The 23760-nt window shown below is 31.2% G+C and overlaps 1 protein-coding gene across 1 annotated transcript in view; it reads left to right on the top strand.

Annotated features, from left to right (window-relative positions):
- LOC142327047 (protein O-mannosyl-transferase TMTC2-like) overlaps window positions 1-23760 on the top strand; it is a 478982-nt gene that overhangs the window by 248345 nt on the left and 206877 nt on the right. The window contains exon 5 of the mRNA XM_075369816.1: window positions 16767-16881. Coding sequence (XP_075225931.1) covers window positions 16767-16881 — 115 coding nt within the window. The remainder of the gene's footprint in view (window positions 1-16766; window positions 16882-23760) is intronic.

Below are 23760 nucleotides of genomic sequence, written 5' to 3'. Positions count from 1 at the left end.
TGCTGTTTTATTCTACATATAATTTATGTAAATATAGGAGTCCTACTTTCAAACAGAAACTTAACCAATAATTAAAGTATTTTTTTAATCGTTTTATTTAGACCTCTAATTACCGATTACGAAAATAGAGCTCCATAAATTCTGTACACGCATATGAAACCTCTTCAATTAAGAATGTTGCTTATTAATTACTCAAGTACCTATAGTATCAGGAATCAACTTTAGCCCTCTTAAGCTACCTAAACAAAAAAAATATATCCTAAAAGCATTTACAGTAAACTAATCAAAATTAACAAATAAAAATAATTAAACAAATCACCAGAAATAAAATACTCAAATTAAGCAGAATCAACTCATGAATCAACTCATCTAATAGTTATTAGAAAATACAAAAAACGACTTCAAACCACCCGATGAAAAATATCTTAAAAATATTTCGTGTAGAACGAAAAAATAAAAAACAACTATATTGACATAAAAATAAAAATCACTTAAAATATTGAATAAAGCATACATATAAAATAATATAAAAAATAAAAGAATAATTTTAAGTTCTAAAGGCAAAATAATAAAATAATCAAAAACAAAAGAACCACCAAAACACAAAGTGCAATAAAAAAAAATCCCTTTCGGCACGTCAGAAGGCAAAGGTACATTTCACCAGTGCTAAGTAGGAGATAAAAAAAGCATTTCCACCTTAAAGTAAAGAAACCTTCAAATTTACTCAATATGACAATGGTTGCCTGTGAAAAAAAAGTTTCACATGTTTAGCATACGACAAGCATGTTTAGCATCTTCTTACTATTCCAACAAAATGTTGGTCATCCCTTGCCGTAACGTCATATCAAAAATTGTTCAAGACAAAGGTTTTAGGTAATGTTTAGGTAATTCGATACTGTGCCTATTAAGGGGTTTTTGTCTTCGAAACCTAATTTTTTCCACTCCCTGGGACAATGGTTGGTGACATTAAAAACCTTTACTGAAATACTTTTTAGGCCCTTATCCAAAGAATAGCAGCGAATTTAAACAAATTCGATATATTACTTAATAAGAAAGTTACAGCGATATTTTCTTTTTTTCGAAAAAGCCCCCTTATTTACACAACATGGTCCGATTTTGCCGATTAACGAACTCGACCAAGATTTTGTTATACATTATGTATCAATTTGAAAGTGATTGGCGCAACATTACGGCATTTATCGTGTCCACAAGAAAGTGAAATATATATATATATATATAACGTTTGAATTCACGGTGGATTTGGGATCTGGGTGATGTGAAACGCGAAGATATGTCGAAATTTTCCCAAGAAGTCGAATCACGTTACCCAATACAATAGGTAGCTTTCTTATGAAATCTACCTAAAACATTAGGATTGTCCAAAAATATAATGAAATAAACATTTTGTAATTTGGGGGGTTTTTACATTTAAAAAAAATAATTTATTTTTAATTATTAAAGATATTTTACTGATTTTGAATAAAAGTCGATTTAAAAATTTAAAACCATGACCTCGTTTATATTAGAGTAAATATCGGACGTTTAATTATTAAGCTGCCCTATCCTATTCGTATTTTAATACAATAAAATATTAAATTTAAACTTGGTTTTATAGTATAAATTATATAAGCGTGTCATTACACGTGTATTATTCATATTTTTTATTAATTTTGTTTTTATAAGATAGTCTCTCTTAATTTTTAAATAGATAATTTAATATTTAAACAACAAATGTAATAATATTTCTTATTACTTTAGACCGGAACACTCTTTTATAATTCTATATGTCGACATCAGAATGTAAACAACAAATATATATATGTAACCTTTTAATTCACCAATTAAGCCTACAACTCGTCAAGGTCTGCGAAATAGAATTGTTACGGTGTGAATTCAATAACCACGAACAATTTACCAATAAAAATAATTTGGGACCAATTAAAATAATTAACTGTTATTTATGAATCTCGATTTTTACATCCTTGTATGAAGTAAAGAGTGTATTGTGATCGTGAAAATTTTCAGTTTTCAGATTTCAACGGAAATTTCCATTTGACCATGCCTGAATCCATTTTGACTATTTTCGGCGAGACGTCTGTACGTACGTATGTGCGTTATGTATCTTGCATTACATAAAAACGATTAGGCGTAGAATGTTGAAATTTTTGATTTAGGAGTATTGTAACACTGTTGTAATCTCCTCTTTTGATTACAATCGACTTGATCAAAACTGTCCAAAAAAAGGCCCAAAATCCAAACATTTATATTTTGGAATTTTTCTTAACTGCAGTAATAAGCCCTCATTGAGAGCTTTTCAGCGATATATCATAAGTGGTACTTATTTTAATTGGTTCCAGAGTTACAGCCAAATAAAATTTTAATTAATAAAATATTTGGTTCTTACAAGAGGAACATACATATGTTCGAATCCGAGTTCATTTCCTTTTTTTCTTGAATGAAAAGTATATAAAATTTTATTTCATTCACATATTTACCATAAAACAAGCCCCCATCTTCTTACAATTTCAGCAAAATTTTGGTCATCCCTTGCCGTAAGGATTGGTTATATCAACAATTGTTTCAGATAAAAGTATTAGGTATTGTTTAGATTACTAACGACCACTTTAAACCGACTCGATACTGGACCTATTAGGTTAGGTATGATTTTTTTATATTCAAACTCTCATTTTTTCCACCCCCTGAGCCATTGTTTGGTTATATCAAAAAACTTTACCTAGAAACCTTTTAGGCCCTTATCCAAAGAATAATAAGAACTTAAATTCGATATTTTACTTAATAAGAAAATGATAGCGTTCTTTTCTGTTTTTTTGTTTTTGGTTTTGATCATCCCTTGCCGTAAGGGTTGGTCATATCAAAAATTTGCTTCAAAACAAACGTTTTAGGTAATTTTTAGAGGACTAACGACCATTTTAAACTGATGTGATACTGTGTCTATTAAGGAAGGTATGATTTTCTTTGTCTTTAAAACCCTACTTTTTCCACCCCCTGAGTCAATGGTTGGTAATATCAAAAAAAATATATACATTTACAGAAAATTACGTTTTAGGCCCTTATCCAAAAAAAATAGTAGGAACTTTAAACGAATTCGATATTTTACTCAATAAAAAAGTAATAGCGATATTTTTTTTTTCGAAAAAACCTCCCCATATCCAACCCCATCGTCCGATTTTGGCCGTTAACAAACTCGACTGAGATTTTCAGTTAATTTTTTGTTGTTTAGGAAACAATTTGTCATGTAACTGAAAGTAATTGGGGCAATTATCGTGTCCACAAGAAAGTGCAATATATATATTTATATTTAAACGTTTGAACTGTCTGTGGTTTTGGGATCTGGAGGATGCGAAACCCAAAGATATCGAAATTTTTCGGAAATTGAATCGTGGTACCCATTACAATAGGTATTTTTCTTATGAAATCTACCTAAAAGCAAAAATTTCTATTTAAAACTATGAGAAAAATTAATATAAGGAAAAAACAATCAGAAAAAATTTTTCGCAAAATTAAAACAGGTTTTGAAAATATATCACATAAAATGTAATTTGACTAGAAAAAACAATTAAATACAGCCTTGTAACAACTCTAAGATATTTAAATAATAGCCTACTTTTGCTAGTTTTTAAGAGGAGTTCAAGAAATAAGCCGTTATTAGCGGCTAATTATTAGGCTATTAATCAGTGACGGTTCGCGTATAAGCATTTGATATTATCGATAACAATAAAATGAGTCCTTTTTTCTTTAATTCTTTCTTTATATGGTTACTGAGCCATCCCACATTTTATGAAAAATGATACAAAAATCTTTGAAGGGCACACTGTGCGCTTCACAGTTCCAACGGCGTAATATTTGACTGTTTAACGCATGCGAACATTGGAAGCTGCACGCGAGGCTACGAGGGAGAGAGACAGAGAACACTGTCGCTTCCGCAGTGCTCCCTGGCGTGGTAGTGGAAGGTAGCTTTTTTTTAATCCCCGTGTGTTATGCTTAAAAACCTTGTACCATATTGTTGAATGTAATAAAGTGTAGAATTAAATTATTTTCCTGCTTCCAGCTATTCTATTTCATTCATTTTTTCGTTTTTTTTTTTATTTTAAAGAAAACTTTAACCATCGCCTTGAAAAGACCCTGAAAAAAATTTTCTGGAGCAGCACCTCCACTAATTTTAGCTACGAGCCGCCAATGCTATTAACAATTTGTCAAAAATTTATGCATTTTTATTTTAGTAAATTTCTTCTATATTGTTTTCCTGCGTACAAACTGGATTTAAATACTTCATTTTTTTTAAAAAAAAACAATAGCAATTTTACCGAGTTGTATATATCGTTATATAAAAGTTATAAGTTTACTAATTTTAGTAATATTGCTAATAATATCGGCTATAACTAATTTAAATTTAAATTTTTTTTTACATAAGCAGAAGTTTACACATTTACCATATTTTATGTTCGAAGTTTGTGAGGTACTTTTGTGCTTGAGTGATCAAACAGAAAATCACCTGACACAAAATGTTACTGTCAATACCGTCAATTTCTTAAATAATATTAGCCTTCATTTCATTGTCATTGTGGAAATTCGGTTCATTAAACTCTAACCTACAAACATTCCCAAAGGAAAAAAATAGTTAAGATAAATCTGGGTAATGTTGAGGCCATCGCCCTCAACATGACAGTTCGCTCTTCTGAAAAAAATCGAATGAATGTGTGCTATTGAATCGTTTGATGTGTAACACGTTGATCCGTTTTCCTGATAGAAGCTGAACTCTTTTTCACCATCCTTTAAAAAAAGAGTTCTTCGAAGATTGCACAGTGCACTATTGTATCGAACAGTCCTTTCAAAAAATATCGGTTCCGCTATTCGATTACCGAAAACAGTACACCATAAACCGATTTTCTCACTACGAAGTGGACGCTCAAATACTGGTGAGCGGTGTTTGGCGCGCGTTATTTCAGAACGCACATAAACTTTCAGTATAGCAAAAATCTTCCTAGATTGAATAAGGCGTAAAAAAAAATTCCAATGTAAACAACGAAACTGTACTGCGCTGAAGCATGAACAGTTTACAACTGATAAAAATATACAGGATTAGTAACATACACAATAAATAGTAGCGCTAGTAGTAGTAATAGTAAAGATGGTGGAACCGTTAAAAATTACAATCAAATAACTGCACAGTTCGAGCTGGCTAGATCCGGTTGCTCAATCGGTATACCAAGCGTTTGTATATTTCGCCATCACACAACCACTTAACCAATAAAAAAAAAATTACAATTGTATTAAATAATGCTGAAACAATAATTTACTTAATTGGGGAAATTAACTCATATGCAAATGGAATAAATTTTGTCATATTGGTTTATACTGTATTATATAATTGATATATCCTGTTAGCTAGTAATTACTGTCATTAATTGTAAAAAAATTCATTTCACCCGAGATTAATTTACTTTAAGACTAATTTATTGTTTTTTAAGACCACTGGTTTATTCTTTTAGAGAAATTTTAGAACTTTGATACTAAATCAAGCTATCTTCTCTTTTCCCTTGTCATTTGCTTCACTAATGAGTCAGTATAACTCAGAATTACCTGTTGGAAAATTTATTACAGTCAAGAAAGTATATTAAAGTCTTATTTTTATTGCGTACTATTCCTTTAAAAGAAGATTGCTAAGATTTCAAGTTTTCATAAATTTTTAGACAAAAAAATAATTTCAACTTTTTATTGATGGTTTATTCAATGAATTATCTTCATAAATCTCTAGTAGCAATAATTATGAAAATTATTATTACACATTCTCCCGTTCAAATTAAATTTGCAGTTTTTTCGATGCAATAATATTTCTAGATTCTATTTCACGGATCTGTTTTGGATTATCTGTTTTTTGTGTTTGTGTTTAATCCAAATACAGAAAGCTTTAAAAGAATCTGACAACAAATTTGTAATACTTTTTTGGCGCTGGTTATTTATTCTTACATAATGGTAAAATAATTATTCACAAAAAAGTTATCAAAGATTTTGAGTGGGTGGGGTATTTATGATCAAGTTTTATTGTAAAATTATTTAAAAAAAAAAAAAAATTAAAAATATTATTCTGCTCCTTTTTTCCACAAGACGTTTTGATTTTTCTACGTATACTATTGTAAAATGGAAGAGACTAAAAAAAATTCCACTGAAAACTGTACAACCTATTTAAAATTTGTATAAATTAATGTTTCCACTAGCTAACAATTTTCAATTAAATTTAAGTTAAAATTCTTACGTTCATAACAGTCAATCGCGAAACAACAAAATAATTTATACGTCAAAAAGAATGTAACTCATGTCCGTAAAATGTTTACGACTATTATTTAGAAAATTAAATTACGATGAAATTTAATTGTAATATTATTAATAAAAGTTTATATTAAAATATTGGTAAAAATATTGTGTGCGAAATTAAAAATGTCATTATAAATTAAACTGAAAAATCGATGTAACTAAATTATGAGAACTTTATTACAAAATTCATTAACTTAAATTATTTCACAATAATAAACTGAAAACTACATTATTCGTCTGTTTACTCAATTGTAACAACATCCACACTGATCTATCTCATTATTTATTTATTGGTTGCTAAGCAACTAACATATTCAAACTTAAATCATTTAAAATATTTATAATTGTAAACACTATTTCTAATAGCTGTTGCGCTATTTCTAACATACCTCCACCTTGAGTATATGACTTTTATAATAGAAAATTACATCGAAAAGATGTCAATTCAAAAAAAACTTTGGTTTTTTAACTACTTGACCACAGCGAGTTTTTACCGCATTTTGGATATTTTATTTTAATAAAACAATAACGCTTTTATTGGAATGTAATGCATCAGAAGAAGAACATTATAAGTGAAATAGAAACGCATGACGTATACAAAATAAAATTTTTGAACAAAATAAAATTTATTCCTGAAAATGGAAGTAGAAGCCAAGGAGAAATGGAACAAATGGAACAAATGTTGCAATAATTCAGTCTGAAAAACTATTTAAGAAACCGATCTTAGAAATTCCAAAGTTTAGTCGCAGCGTCAGCTCTTGGTTACATTTTTGGTCTCGCTTAAGAAACCCATGAGAATATGAAGTTACAAAGAAAGACAAACTCGATCATTTGAAACATGCATGAATAGAATTCAAAGGCGGAAGCAGTAGTAGCGGAAAATAACAAGGCTTTTGAAAGTCTTAGGAGTTGTTTTGGCCGTAAGGATCTTCTCATTGAATTTTTATGCCTGTGAACTTTTTGTAATAGTGCTGGAAAATGTTACTGTTCCAAAAGGGAAAAAAATTTCTGCTAAAAAATATAAAGTTATAAGTGCAATATTTCATCACGGGCAGTCAATGAAAGAAGGACATTGGCCAAAGTTGGCCACGAAATTCCAAAAAGGTTTACGTTTTAGTTTTAGAACAAATTTGATTTTTTTATTAAATACATGAATACAATCGATGAAAAGTTATTAGCAGGCACACGACAGATATCAGAAATTTGTATAAATATAAAAATAAAAACAGTTTCAATCTAACGCATGAACAGAAAACAAAAAAGAGATGGTATCCAAACTCCCGAAACAATAAAATTATTAAGGTTTCGGCGAGAGTTTGCCGTCAACTGAAAACATTAAAAATCAAAATTCAACAATTTATTTATTTGTAGTTCTTCAATAAGACATTGTCCAAATGAAAAAAAGTACAGATACGTATTTTCATGAACAAATTTTATTTTGTATACGTCATGCGTTTCCATTTCACTTATAATGTTCTTCTTCTGATGCATCAGATTCCAATAAAAGACAATAAAATTTTGGGTTAACCGCTTCCAGTTCAGTCATCCTTTCTTCCAAAAGCTGTAGAGCGTTAACTTTTTCTTGATGCGAGGATTTGGTATTTTCACATATCGCACTAAAATTATTTAATGACTGGTAAATAGAGTCCTTTAAATTTTCTTTGATTTTCTAACCACTTCAATTTTCAATCTGACAGTAAACGATTTCTCACAAATGTCCTGTTACGGTAGCCAAATGTTAAAACTGGTAAAAATATTGTGAGAGAAATTAAAAACGTTATTATAAATCAAACTTAGAAAAATCGATGTAACTAAATAATTAGAACTTTATTAAAATTCACAAACTAGAATTATTTCACAACAACAAACCCAAAGCTCTGACATTATTCGTCTGCATACTTTAATTCGTCTGCTAAGAACATCCACATTGATCTATCTCATTATTTATTTATTGGTTGCTAAGCAACTAAAATATTCAAACTTAAATCATTTAAAATTACAAATGACACTCTAACAGTTTAATTAAAAGTTTAAAAATCTCAAAACGTTTTGAAAATTCAAAAAATTGATACATTTTTAAGTTTGATCGGTTCCCCAATTTAGCCGAAAATACGTGTTTGTTTTTTTTTTTTATTCGGTTGCTTGCACTACTACTACTGTGGCTAGGAACACATTAAAATAAATCGGTTAAAAAATATGCAAAAAGCAGAATAATTTTTTTTTCGATTTTTAGGGAAGGATTGAATTTTGGGGATATATCTTTTTTTAAATGTTAAGATAAGCATGTACTTATGAAATGAGCTTAATATAAAGTTATGTTAACAAAATTTTGAGAAAATTAATCCGAAAAATTTCCCCCCCACCCATGAATATATTGACCCCAAAATTTGACCAAGGAATTGCCCCGTACGAAGTTTTGTACTGAGTGTTAGTGTACAAAATTTCATCAAAATCGGTTTATCCAGTCAAAAATTAAGCTTCAAACACGCCAAACCACGTACATTAAGTACTCGTATGTACGAAAATTACCCTCCTTTTTGTATTTTGAGCTCCCTGGGTAATGAAACGTTGAGAAATATAAAAAACAAATTCACCACTTTTGACTGATTACCATACTTGTTGCAGGACAGGTCTAAAAGCTACCGTACCAGAAAAGTAAAAATATGTAGTGAATTAATTACGAGTAGCCTATACTAAAGTGATGAATATAAAATTACTAAACCCTATTAATTCATTAACACAACTGATGATTGTAACAAACGATTGTCATTTAACTAACTTTGTAAATAATTACTGTAAAAAAAATTTTCGTAATGTAAATTTTTACTTATTCAAGTTGATACGTCACGAATATACAGGATTAACATTACATATATATTTATTTTTAAATCATAAAAAATATATTTGAAAATACTAAGAAAATACAAATGAAGACATTTTTAATAACATAAAAAAATATAAATATTTATTTATATTTTTCAAAAAGAAAAAAGAAAAATATGAGAATTATTAAAAAAATTAAAAAAATCAACAAGTATTATTTATAAAAAAACCGAGCTGAAGTAAAATTAAATTGGTTGACTGATCAAAAAATACCCGAGTTACAAGTGGTGGTCGTACAACCAAGATGCCAGTTTCGTTTTGTACATTAATTACTTTATCATATATTTTTATTTTATTTAAATCATCTTTCGTTTACTGTAAAGAATATTTCACATACACCGTAGGAATATTAATATTATTTTTGTTATATAAATTATCTTAATTTGTAATTTTTTTTTTGTTATAACTAACAATATGAAAAAATATGTCTCTGTAACTATACATGGAGTGAGCAGCCAACATTAAAGAGAACTGTGGAGGCTGCTTGTCCGGGGGGGGGGGGGAGGCTGGATCCCTTTGCTAAAAAGATCCGAACAAGACGTGTTTGTTTTTGTTCCTGCCAACTGACTATAGAGGGATAATCTCCCGCATATAGTATTACTAGTAGTGGGGACCTTATTTATGTTTAAATATCGCGGAAAAAATTACATTTACCGCCAGTACGAATTTTCTCGGGCATAATTATTAAGGTCCTGACAATCTTATTGATAACGGCGACCTGGTCGACGTAAATGATCAGATCGCTCAGGAACACGATTCCGCCTACGAATCGGCCTCTACCAGAGATCATATACGAACAGCCGATCAACAGGCTATCAGCGATTTTTCTGGGGACTTCTATAGGACTGAGAATTGTGGGCGCTGCGGGTCTTGCAGAAAAATACGCTGTAGAATCCGTCCCTGGTCTTCTATACTCAAAGATGAGAGGAAGCCGTACCTGACATTCTGGAGTGATGTTGGACGAACCTCCTGCAAAGGTGACAAAACTAGATGAAAAAGCCGTGGCGCACAACAGTTCGGCGGGATTCACCGACGTCGTCTACCGTTCAATCTCGCAATTCAAGATGAGTCATCTTCAATTCAGTTATCATCATTTTACCTGGACATGCAGGCACCAGTTTAAATATTTAAACCGACAAGTTACCTGGGTGAGACTGTTTCGTCAGCAGGAAAATAGCCGTATTTCATTAAGATCGTATTAGAGAAATAGGCAATATTTCATTGTAGTCGCCGATCTGGTCAGCGACTACAATGAAATACGGCTATGTTATTGTTCCTCGTTATTCGTAGCAAATAAATTAGAAAAATATATATTTTTATAACAAACAGTAGCTTTAAATAACAATAAAACCACATTCTGTAATGAATTATTTTTAATAATATAAAAAAATTCGTGTAATAAACTATCGACAGTCTGCTAAAGGAAACTAGTAAATATAAAATCAAATTTTCAGTAATTGAATATAAACTGTAAGATACATACGACGCAATTAATTTACGACAAGAACTGAAATATACATATATGTTTGAAAAAAAAAATTTTAATTCGGAATTAGGAGGAAACCTGGGTAGTGACAGAAGACTCATCTGGGTAGCAATTATAAACTACACTCTAAAGTACAGCTCACTCAAAAAGTTGACACATTGATATCGATTTTTTATTATTATATTCGTTATAACGTTATGGATATATGACATGTTGTTATCTCATTTTTAAAAAATATCACATCAGCTATTATGATAACTAGCAAATATTAGAATTTTTGTTGGGAGGGGATGTGTTTGAATCGTTAAATTTTTTCAGAAAAAAATAAATTGAACTCTGGTCATTCATTATAACAAGATCGTACTTACTCAATATCACCGAGGCAAAGAAAAAAAAGGACCATCCGAAACGTGATAACGCGTAGAACTAGGTAAGCGTAAGAACCAGGAAATGTCTGGAATATTTCGGCTTGCCTGCCTGTCAGAGCGGGGTAGTCAGGGTGCTTCTAATGATGGCATGGGGGACCCTTGCGGTGTGAGAGGGTCCGAGTAAAGAAAAGGCCGTGCGTAATGCATGACTGGATCCTAGTAGGGTAGGAACGTTGACGGGTAGTCCTCCTGAGGAGGGCCGTCTTGGCAGCCTGGAAAAGGGAGTCGGGGCGTCCTTGCGATCCACGGTGTACCCCGGTGGGTGGCCTCCGAGTTGGGCCAAGCTAAAGAGGGCATGCTGCTGCCAGGACACTCTGAGGCAACCGAGTTATGTCTAACCGGCGGGAACCGGTTGCCTTGCGGGTGTTTAAAAAAAAAATAATATGCCACCGAAGTGGTCAGTAACTAATTTCAATTAAATCTAATTGTAGGATTTTGATTTATTAAAATAAATTTTAATTCTAACGTATTACATTAAAAATAAAAATGTATCTTTCATTTTATCACTATTATGAAAAAAATTATAATTTGAAATATTATATATTTACCTACAGTTATTTATTTTAGAGGTAAACAGTTATTTATAAATATAAATAAATAGATAATTAAATCAAATCAAATAATTAATTTTATTTGAAGCAAAAAAAAAATTATTTGCTCTTAATTTACATAATTTAAATCCATTTAATTTGAACTCAAATAACAAATCCCTTATGAAATATATGTGTATGATACATTATCATAAAATAGAGTTACGGTTTATTTGTAAACGCGTGTTTTTATTATAAAATCTGAAAGGGAATGAAAACTTGATTACTATGTAAAATCAAACATGTTTATGTAAACACGCGCGGCGCGCACACACTCACAGAGAGAGAGAGAGTGCGAGAGAGTACATCCCACACGTCCAAATATCTTATAAATGGATGCATAAAAAATGTTCTAAAAGTTTTGTATATTTTTGACTCATGTGGCCTCGAACTTCGAAAGATGCAAAAATTCGTCGGGAGTTTTTTTTTTATAACTATAAAAAAAAGTCTATTTTAAATATTTAAATAAATAACTGAAAATCGAAGTATTCGTTTTAATAATTTCGTAATATTTGTTGAAATAGTTATAATAAATACATCTCTGTAGAGAAATGCTATTGTTCTATTATTTACGGGGGAACGTTACAGCACACACTCATGAAGCTGGTAATTTAGTCATACAAACATACATATTTTAAATTTTAACACAAAGCTGCAATTGTAGCGTAAATTAAAAATTTATGACATAAGTTTTTCTTGGGTATATTTAGCATACAAGTTTTCTTTTTTAGCAAAATTTTCTTAAAGGAATTTTCTCTCTTTTTTTTTTTTTTTAAGTAAACAATTTTAGTCTGTAAAGATTTTTTTTTAAACTCATCAATTAATTTTGTTATTATTCACGATAAATTTTCAGTTTCGTAATATTTCTGATATCACACTATGCATAAAATGAAATCTTATGAAATCTTTATATCTTTTTATAGTTTTTATTCAAGCACTTTATATAAAACATGCGATGTAAATTTAATTTCCGCATAATGCGTATTATTTTACTGATATTGTATCCTTATATTGTAGTATATAAATAAAAAGACTCCTTTTTTGTATTTTTGGGTTTTGGATTCAAAATGAGTTTTTGTAAACAAAAAATACTACTTTACAAAAATAGATTAGAGAATTATAATTTTAAAGATTCTGTCGGTATAAGTGTTTGAATGATATAAGATATTTTTTTCTTTATATCTCAAAGAAAAAAGTTTAACTCTTAACCTACAATCACAAAATGCGATAATTTTAGATGAGAATCAATTTATTAACTATTCAAAAATTCAAGAAAAAGGAGGGGAATTATTGAAAAGGCTACGTACCGACTGAATTAGCAGACTTCAAACATTGATATTTTTGGGTTTAGATCCAACTTTTTATAACCACTACATTAATAATTTCTGGAAAACTAATTCCAACTAATTTTAAAACCGTATATAAGAAAAACTAAGCTGAAATTCTATAGTTTAGGCTAAATATATACAACGAATCTTTTCATTATTAGAAAAATCAGATGCCTATTAAATTACATACACACATTTATAAAAGTACATAAAATTTTATTTCTCTAATAATTTCTGATATTTTTTTTATTGTTATTATTAAATTATTATTTATCGTTAAACGTTTTTTACAATCGTAAGCTAATAACTATTAATAAATCAGAATATTTACCTTAAAAAAAATAAAAGTTAAAAAAAGGAGATTAAGTCTGATTCAAACCGATGTGCCTTGTAATATCCAAATATTTTATTAATTAATATTTTATTTGATTATAACTCTGGATTGAAAAGCTCTCAACGAGGGCTTATTACTACAGTTAAGCAAAGGTCCAAGGGCTTTTTTGCACACTTTTCGTTCAGCCGATTACAATCAAAAGGGGAGGTGCGACCCACCGGGTTGGTCTAGTGGTGAACGCGTCTTCCCAAATCAGCTGATTTTGAAGTCGACAGTTCCAGCGTTCAAGTCCTAGTAAAGCCAGCTATTTTTACACGGACTTGAATACTAGATCGTGGATACCGGTGTTCTTTGGCGGTTGGGTTTCAATTAACCACACATCTCAGTTATGGTCGAACTGAGAATGTACAAGACTACACTTCATTCACACTCACACATATCATCCTCATTCATCCTCTGAAGTATTATCTAAACGGTAGTTACCGGAGGCTAAACAGGAAAAAGAAAAGAAAAGAAAAGAAAGAAAAGGGGAGGTGCACAACTAGATGTTACAACAGTCCTAAATCCAAAATTTCAACATTCTACGGCTAATCGTTTTTAAGTTATGTGAGATACACACATACGTCATGCTGAAACTAGTCAAAATGGGGTCAGGGATGGTCAAAATGGATATTTCAGTTAAAATCTGAAAACCGACATTTTTTGCGATCAAAATACTTCCGTTACTTCGTACAAGGAAGTTTGTCTTTTAGAAATGCGCACCTAGCTGGGTAAAAGTCCGTCACCTGGGGAAGCCAGCAGGGTTCCGTTCTCGGTCTCCTGCTGTGGAACCTGGTAGTCAACGGATTTCTGGGACTGACATTCCCAGAAGGGATCATCGCCAGCCTTTCGCCTTTTAGTTCGTGATAATTCACGACCGCAGCTAGAAGACCAGGAGCAGGCGGCTTTGACGACCGCGGAGGGCTGGATTGACATGCATCATTTAAAGAATTCTATGCCCAAGACGAAGTATATGCTTCTCAAGGGTGCAGTCAAATTATCGTACAGTCGTAACCCCCACATGAAGTACAAAGGTTGTGTGATCAGCCAAGCTAAAGTTCATAAGTGCCTAGGTGTTTTGCTTGATGAAAAGTTGCTGTTTAGCAACCACATTAGGCAAGTTGCGGCGGACGCCGTCTCTGTAGTGCACACGCTTAGGAGAACTGTTCGGAAGAATTACGGGCTATCGAGACGTGATTTGTACATGGCGAACCGAGATGTCCGTTTAGGCGCATAAGTTGGACAGAAAAAGAGCAATTATTCAGAATTTAAGGAGTGCCCACCGCAGAGCCTTAATAGTACGCACTGGTTGTTTTTTTAAAACAACCTCCTACGAGGCTACTACCGTATTGGGAAAGGCTTTCCCAATGAATTTAGTGTTGTAAGTTCGGGTAGCCATGTGGAAGTTGTGAAGAGGCAGTGAGGTATTTGGGATGCAGTTTCGAGCCGGACCTGTACCGGAGCGAAACGGTGATCACAATGCACCTTTTCTAAATTTCGTTTAGTTGCCCATCTACTGCCTGCGGAGGCGGCTTTACAGCCTCGCGATGGATGCATGACAGCAGGAATGGCACACCAGGACTAATGGAAGGTTCTTGTTTAGATTTATACAGGACTCTCCTTCGTATTTAAGGGCAACGGGTGGCCAACTGCTCTCCAACCACGCGAACTTGAACCAATATCTGTTTCGGTTCTGCCTGGCAGCTAATGAGCTATGCGTCTGCGGGGAGGTTCATTCAAACATTTGATGTTTGACTGCACAGCTCTTGGGGCGGCCAAAATTCAGGACAGCCTGAAACTTAGAGGTCAAGGGGAAAATTGGCCACTCATAAGCGGCGAGTCGTTGTAGTTTGAGCCGCATTGTCGGACTGTGTGGGTGTTCCTTGATGCCGTTGCTTTGTTCAATCGACATCAGTAGGTTATTTAAGGGAAAGATTCCTACCTCGCTACTGTGGGAAGCTACCCGAGACTTATGGCTGGCCATCAGCCAATTAAATCTGCAAGCGTTTTAATATTGGTGGACAGGTATTTGCTGGCATTCAGCGAATTAGGTGTGGCAGCGTATTACTTTTTTGACTAGATAAATTTAATTTATTGAATGTCATATATATTTTAGTAGTTAACGGGGTGCGCCTACTCATTTTAGAATATATGATAAGTGAGCGGTGGGACATGAAGCAATTGGTGTATGGCACCATGCTTAGTTCACTCACGCAATCAGGTCAGCTCTAGGAGCTAGTTAGGACACTGGTCGCTAAACTGATTCGAGGCTCGGTAACCGTTTGTGGCACAGACAGTCGTTTATATTTTAGAGCGACCGAATGAGGCGGTGGCGGGAGAAATGCCATGCAAATCAATCAATAGCTGTGATGCATGTAAAGCAAATTAAGTAAAAAATCACCGGACTAACTTACTTTCCCAAACAATATTGATGTTCAATATACCATCTGTTTCTGTGATGAACAAATTAAACGCTGAATATCACTTGAATTTCGGAGAGCTTAACATATTGACATACTTAGCTCGGTGAACTTTAATTCGGAGAAGAACAAGAAACCACTTCACTAATCGTTTTCCCTAATCAGCCTGGCATGTGATTTATTATTCTTGGAAATGTCCATTTCTTGAATGAGTTCTGGCTCATATCAGGTCGCCTACTTACATAAGGATTTGAGTACTAGATCGTGGATACAGGTATTCTTTGGTGGTTGGGCTTCAATTAATCACACATCTCAGGATCGGTCGACCTGAGACTGTACATGACTACACTTTATTTACATTCATACATATCATCCTCATTTATCCTTTGAAGTAATACCTTATAAAAGTCCCGGAGGCTGAACTCCTGCTACTACTACTACTACTTCCTAGTGGTCGGCTACGGTTGCTGTACTTAACCTACAGATTAGGTTAAGTTTTGTAATTGTAATTGTATGAAGTCAAAAGTTTTCAAAACGTTTTAGTCGCTATCTAATTAAAAGTTTTTATAAATTCTTTGACTATACAGTCGCTTAATTTTAATGTGAAATTTTTAGATATACCTGAATTAAAACTTTTAATTATTAAACAGTATAAACTATATTAATTTCAATGAACAATTTTTTATAGTCCCATAATCATTGTTGATTTGGTGTCTTATTTTAAACCCATTGTTCAGGTGAAACTTGACCGCTTTTAAAATATTTAGAATGAAAAAATTCGATAGATTTTATATAATTTAAATATTGCCGATTAAAGTTTCTTTTTTAATATGAGAAAAGTAATAACATAAAATATATATTAATATATGAAATAAAAAATTTACAGTTTTTAGAGTTAAGTAAAAATTTATTTACTATGTTACAGCGTGGGGAAACCTGGGATCAGTACTCAGTTCACAAGGACGAATGGATGAAGCTGAATTTGCATTCAAGAAAGCACTTGAATACAGGCCTAATATGGCAGATGTTCATTATAATCTGTAAGTAATATCATAAAATTCAGTACAAAAACTATTAGTTTTAAGGTGATATAAAATAAAATGTTTTATCAATTATTAAAATGAGAAACATCAAATTCTGGCATTTTAAAATAATAATGAAAACCTTTAATTATTATTAATATGGAGAAATATATAGATATTATTATTTATAAAAAGAATCTAGATATCAGATTCCTCTTTCCTTGGAATCTGCGACCAATCAAACGGTTGTAAGAAATCTGCGAACTCATACACATCACGTTTACATGAATATGAAGAGATAGGCAATAAGAAAACTCAAACATACATTTTAGTGGAGATCTATTTAAACGATTTATAATTTATTTGGATAATTCTACGTAACAACAGGATGTGAACCCTGTTTTAAGCGGCTCCTTAAATTACGGAAAATGAATCATTGTTGCATCATATCAGAAATTTTTAGGCAGTTATATACTAAAATAATTAAAAGTAATTAATGAGTGATATATCCACCTTTCTTTTTCCTGTTTAGCCTCCGGTAATTACCGTTCAGATAATACTTCAGAGGATGAGTGAGGATGATATGTATGAGTGTAAGTGAAGTGTATAGTCTTGTACAGTCTCAGTTCGACCAATCCTGAAATGAGTGGTTAATTGAAACCCAACCATCAAAGAACACCGATATCCACGATCTAGTATTCAAATACGTATAAAAGTAACTGCCTTTACTAGGATTACTAATATGAACGCTGGAACTCTCAACTTCAAAATCAGCTGATTTGGGAAGACGCGTTCACCACTAGACCAAGCCGGTGGGTTGATAAATCCACCTTACCAGGAAATAAGTGTTAAGTCCTCGAGATCTTTCAGTTTTTCAATCCATCCTCCGGAGTTAAAATATTATAATTAAGTCAAAAATTAAAATACGTATACAGTCATGACTGTTTGCATGTTCACAGTAAGCGTGTAGTGAATAAAATATGTACTCTAGTAGATTGAAATGTAATTAAATGGAAAACCATTATCAGAAATGATCTTTTAGTAATTATGATTATTATTTCTTTATGTTTGTATTTAGTACTTGTTTAAATAAATTATTTTCTTTATAAAATTTTTGTTCATTAATTAGATTTTTTTGGTTACTATGTGTAGAATTTCTCTAAATTATGTATATTAAAATGATTGTAAGAAATATCTAATTTTTTTATAATATAAACGGCTATAATATTAATAAAATAAATAAATTATACAATAGAATAAATAATAAAATAAATAATATTAAAAAAAAATTATTACCAGATAAAACTGAAAAAAATTATATAAAAAATTAATACATTCAATATAGCCGAAAATTGAAAAATGTTATAAAAAAAATAATATAACACTGTTTACACTAACTACTAATAACAAATTAATTAAATATATTTATAATAAGACAATAAAGAGTAATGATTCTAACAGGGGGTATTATAGTTTGGGTTGTGCAGATTGCGATATGATATATGTCGGCATGACCAATCGTAAATTTGCTATACTAGCAAAAGAACAAATTGATAATATTAAAAACAATAAACCCGAAAATTCTAATTTTGCTAAAAATATTAATGGTCATTCTTACAATCCAAATTCATTTATAAAAATTATCATTCTTATTTCATCCTCTAAATATATACACCCTTAATACATAACACTCCTTTTTGGGCAGTCGTATAGTAATATAAGTAACGTTAGCCGATCTCCGTGCCGGAGTGATAGCGTCTCGGCCTTTCATCAGCAGGTCCCGGGTTCGAATCCCGGTCAGGCATGGCATTTTTCATACGCTACAGAATTTCCATTTCGTAGCTTCGAAACTTATATAGTTTATTAATCATAAAAAAAGCTAAAAAAAAAAGTCAAAGTGTGCGCTAACTAAAAGTATTTTATTTTATTTATCTAAACTCGTTACTGTTTGAATAAAAAAGTAAAATGCAATGAAAAAAGAAACATAGTATTATGACTTAGTAGACTAATAAAAATAATAGATTAATTTTGTTTTAACATGGCCCGTTGGTATATAGATTATATAAAAAATTATAATTATAGATACAATCCCCCTACTAACAAATATTTGTATAAATTTACATCCTAAAGCTTACGGAAAATTATTTCCATCTTCAGGAACGTATCGTAACTAATTATACATATAATAATAATATTTCACATATTAAGCGTCTTGTTAGTGTGGTAGTCATAATTGTTATGAACAAGACGTGACTACCACACTGACAAGAGCATGCATTACTTATGACTTGATTTTAATAATTGACGATCAATTGTTATATTTATACAAATATGTTTTTACTTATCTAACTCATTTAATATGTAAAGTATTATTATTATTATATATATGTGATACAAATAATAATATATATTAATTAGTTGTGATAGATCCTGAAGATGGAAATAATTTTCCGAAAGCGCTAGGATGTAAATTTATACAAATATTTGTTGATAAGCGGATATTTATTATTTATAGTATTTTTTAAATAAAGATACTGCTTGTGCATTATATGTTAAAAATAAATAAATCGTAGCATCTCAGCCTTTCATTCAAAGGTTTCTCGGTTTGAATCTCGGTAAGGCATTGCACTTTTCAAACCCTACAAAAATGTCCACATTATATATTCACCAACACACAAGCTTCATATTTATATTGTGAAACAGCAATAAAGAAAGTGAGATAAATTACGATAAAAAGAAAAAAAAATTTGTAAATAATGGACAGCAATAGAATGAGTTTAGACAAGACTGGATGGTACTCTTTTTTCGACCGATATAATAGTTGAAGGAGAGCAGAGAAGATATACGATACTTTAATGGAAAATCTGAAAATAGACGTTCTTATCCACGTTCTGTTTATAAAGTACTTACTGTGTCCATCAAAAGAGAAACTTTTTTCTTTTTTAATTATAGCACTTGAAAGTTAAATCAATTTTACTTTTATTTTATATTTTTAATAAAGTAAACTTTAATTTTAAACTTTAAAATTAAAGTTTAGTGAACTTTATATTTTTCTAAAAAAAAAAAAATATATATATATATTTTTTAAACTTTTTATCAATTAGAAAAGAAATCTGGTTCAGAAATACAAGGAATAGTTTTATAGTTCACCAATTTTCAAGCGTGTTTATTTTTCTAACAATTAATTTATAATTTGTAATGATTTTCATATGTGTGTACAAATTGATTCAAAATTGCATGGAAATTTCTCGGGAGATGATTCTATAAGCAAAAATAAGAAAAAAGTTCATATAAACATAGGTCAGAAAAACAGTTCGTTAGCGAGTTTCGGCTCGCAAAACATTTAGTCTTGCTTTCTGCTCCTTTTGTGAAGTTAAACCGTAAAAAATTCTTGGGGTGCCGGCCTCCGTGGCGCGAGTAGTAGCGTCTCGGCGTTTCATCCCGAGGTCCCCGGATTCGAATCCCGGTCAAGCAAGGCATTTTCATACAGGCTACAAATTGTTCATCTCTTCCTTTGAAACGATATCTAACAGTGTCCCAGAAATTAAATAAAACAAAAAAAAACATTGTTGGGGTACAAATAAAGGATAAATTTGGTGTTCCTAATGGGTCTTACTTAAGAAATTGGATAAAATTCCCCGAGCTCTATATCATTTAGCTTTTAAGAAAAACGGAGTAAAACCCGAAAACATTTTGTCGGAAAATATACTTTTTTAGGTTTGAAAAAAATTAACTTTGTTAATTTACCAATAGACAAATAAAAATTTTTAGTTAACTTTGTGGAGAATCTAATTCTAAGAAAGTTGATATAAAGAACGTCTATTAAAGTTTAACACAAATTTGAGAAGTTCAACTATAATAAAGAATAAAACACACAGACTGGATCGGAAAAGTGATACGATTTTAAACAGAACAATTTACATACAAATGCAAAAAATGATAAAAATAATTTGAAATACATTCTTCTAAAACATTAACAAATTTTGTGTTTTCATAGGCTGGCAATAATAGTTGATCAACAATTAAGTTTAGTGTCTAGCATTTGAATATTCATTTGCGCGGTGTTTGTGCTGTTATTGTTCGGTCAATCATTATTCACAACGGGTGATAATACAAATTTGTCTTCATTTGAAGAGTTAACGGACATCTTTATTACGGTAAATAAAAATGGATTGGTTTTTGTAAGTTTATACAGGGAAAATTATCCAAATTGATGAGTACCGCATCAGTACTCAAAACATTTTTTACTGTATACTAGTTAGATAGAAGGCAGTAGCGACGAACAGAAGCTGCGGTTTAACAAAGTAGTTAAAAAATGTTACGGGATGAACAGACATAGAAACGAGAATAATCTGAATGAACTGGGATTGGCAGGCTAGCATCACTGAGGTTTGAATTCGTTGTCACAAACCACGGTTAGAACATTCAAAGAAGTAGTGTACAACTACCGATAAACATATGGAAATATCGTCCCAAAGGAAGGAGAGACCTAGGAAGACGAGTTATCAGGTGTTAATAAGTTTTGATGTTGGAAGAGCTTCCATGATCCTTATCTATAAAGTAAAGAAGAAATTGAATAATAATAAAAAAACAAAAGAAAATCGTAGTAAGCCCGGGTTGGGGAATAATTGGGAAGAGGAACTACATTTACTAAACATGTTACTTGTTATTTTAGATCCGTTCAATTTTCAATCGGAGAATACGTCTAGACGAGGAATCGTTTGCCCCATCCAAACGAAAAATATGACAATTGACAAATCATTCAAAAGTTACCTAAAATCTTCTAACATATCACTAATTCTTCTCCGGTATACACTACATTATTAAAAACAAGTTATAAAGTACATAAGTAAATTTTATTAAACAAAAGATTTATATTGCCTAATAACACAAGAGAAATACTCTCAAATAAGGAAAAGAATACAAGAATAAGAAAAAAGTTCTAGAAAGTTTATACTTCCCAAAATTAGAACAATCTTAGAGTTCTGATTCTACTTCCCGAAAATTTCGACGTACCTTCGCATTTCACACCCCCCAAACCCCAAAACCACCGTCAGTTCAAAAGTTTATATGTACATTTATGTATATATATATTTCACTTTCTTGTGGACAAGATAACTGCCGTAATTGTGCGCCAATCACTTTCAAATTGCTACGAAAAATATAACGACCCAAAATCTCGGTCGAGTTGGTAAATGGGAAAAATCAGACCGTGGGGGTGGAAATGGGGGACCAGAAAAAACAAAATATCGCTAAACTTTCTTATTACGCAAAATATCGAATTCACTTAAAGTTCCTATTATTTGTTGAATAAGGGCCTAAAACTTATTTAAGTAAAATATTTTGGTATCACCAACCATTGGCCCACGGGATGGAAAAAATGGGGTATCGAAGACAAAAAATCATACCTCCCTTAATAGGTACTGTATCGAATCGGTTCAAAGTGATCACTAGTTCGTCTAAACTTTACTTAAAACCTTTTTCTGAAAAAATGTTTGATATGACCAACCCTTACGGCAAGGGATGACCAAAACAAAAAAAAACCACAGAAAAAACAAAATATCGCTATAACTTTCTTGTTAAGTGAAATATCGAATTCGTTTAAAGTTCCTACTATTCTTTGGATAAGGGCCTAAACCCTTAGTTAAGTTTACCTTAGTAAAGTTTTTGATATTACCAACCATTGGCCCAGGGAGTGAAAAAAATAGGGTTTTGAAAACAAAAAATCATACCTCCCTTAATAGGCACGGTATTGAATCGGTTTAAAGTGGTCATTAGTCCTCTAAACACAACCCAATACACAAAAATTGTTTCAGACTTGTCTGAAACAATTTTTTATATAACTAACCCTTACGGCAAAAGATAATCAAAATATTGCTGGAATTTTAAGAAGACGGGGCTTGTTGTATGCTAAACATGAAAAACTTTTTTTTCACAAGCAACCATTTTCGTATTGAATAAATTAAATTTTTTCTTAACTTTAAGGTGGAAATTTTTTTTACCTCATACTTAGCACCGGTGAAATCTACCTTTTAACTCTTCGGCGTACCGAAAGAGATTTTTAAATGTTAACAATTCAAAAACGCTTAAATTGGAATTACCCAAATTTATACAAACTGAAGGTAATAATAATAACCGAATCAAAAATTAATGTTATCGTATTTTGCTTTTATTATAGAATTGTATAAACTATTGAATATATTTTTATGTATTCTTAACATTTTTAAATGCGGTTCATTAGATTTAAAATACGTATATTACTGAAAGTAGCGTAATACTGACATAAAAACTTTGGGAATATTTTTTTGAGCGTCACAGTGTAGCGACGGACACAAAAACATATACAATCGTCCAAAAAAGAATTTCATTCACCCAAACCTTGTATCCGTAATTCTCCAGCTTTAAAGAAAAAAAAATTAAACCTATTTTTAATATAACTCATGAATTAACTTTGATAATGAAAGAATTTTTCCAAACTTTGCAGTCGATACGATATTTGCCGTAAAATTTTAAAGATCATATACGTACATATTCATCGATCTGCTTAGTACATGTTACGTGATATATATTTTTAAAGTGCAATACAAAAATGAAAAATGAAGAGATTGTTCATAACGTCTTAAATGTATTTAATGTAAAATATATTCAATGTGTAATGTAAAATAATTTGAAACGGTTTTCAAATAATGAAACGTAGAATCCGCCGTGAATCAAAGATAAATATCTGTTTGTAACTAATAAAGGAAAATTATATTATCAGCGATCACATTTACGATGAAACATTGGAACTAAATCCTGTTATAACTTACTTGTAACCGATGAAACGTAATACCTTCAAACAAGTAATAGAGAAGGATTTCTCGACTTGTTTTCTTGATTGTTTCGTTGGTTTGTTGC

The sequence above is a fragment of the Lycorma delicatula genome, chromosome 6 (genome assembly GCF_047948215.1).
Source record: "Lycorma delicatula isolate Av1 chromosome 6, ASM4794821v1, whole genome shotgun sequence".
NCBI lineage: Eukaryota > Metazoa > Arthropoda > Insecta > Hemiptera > Fulgoridae > Lycorma > Lycorma delicatula.
This window is presented reverse-complemented; position numbering and strand designations above follow the sequence as displayed.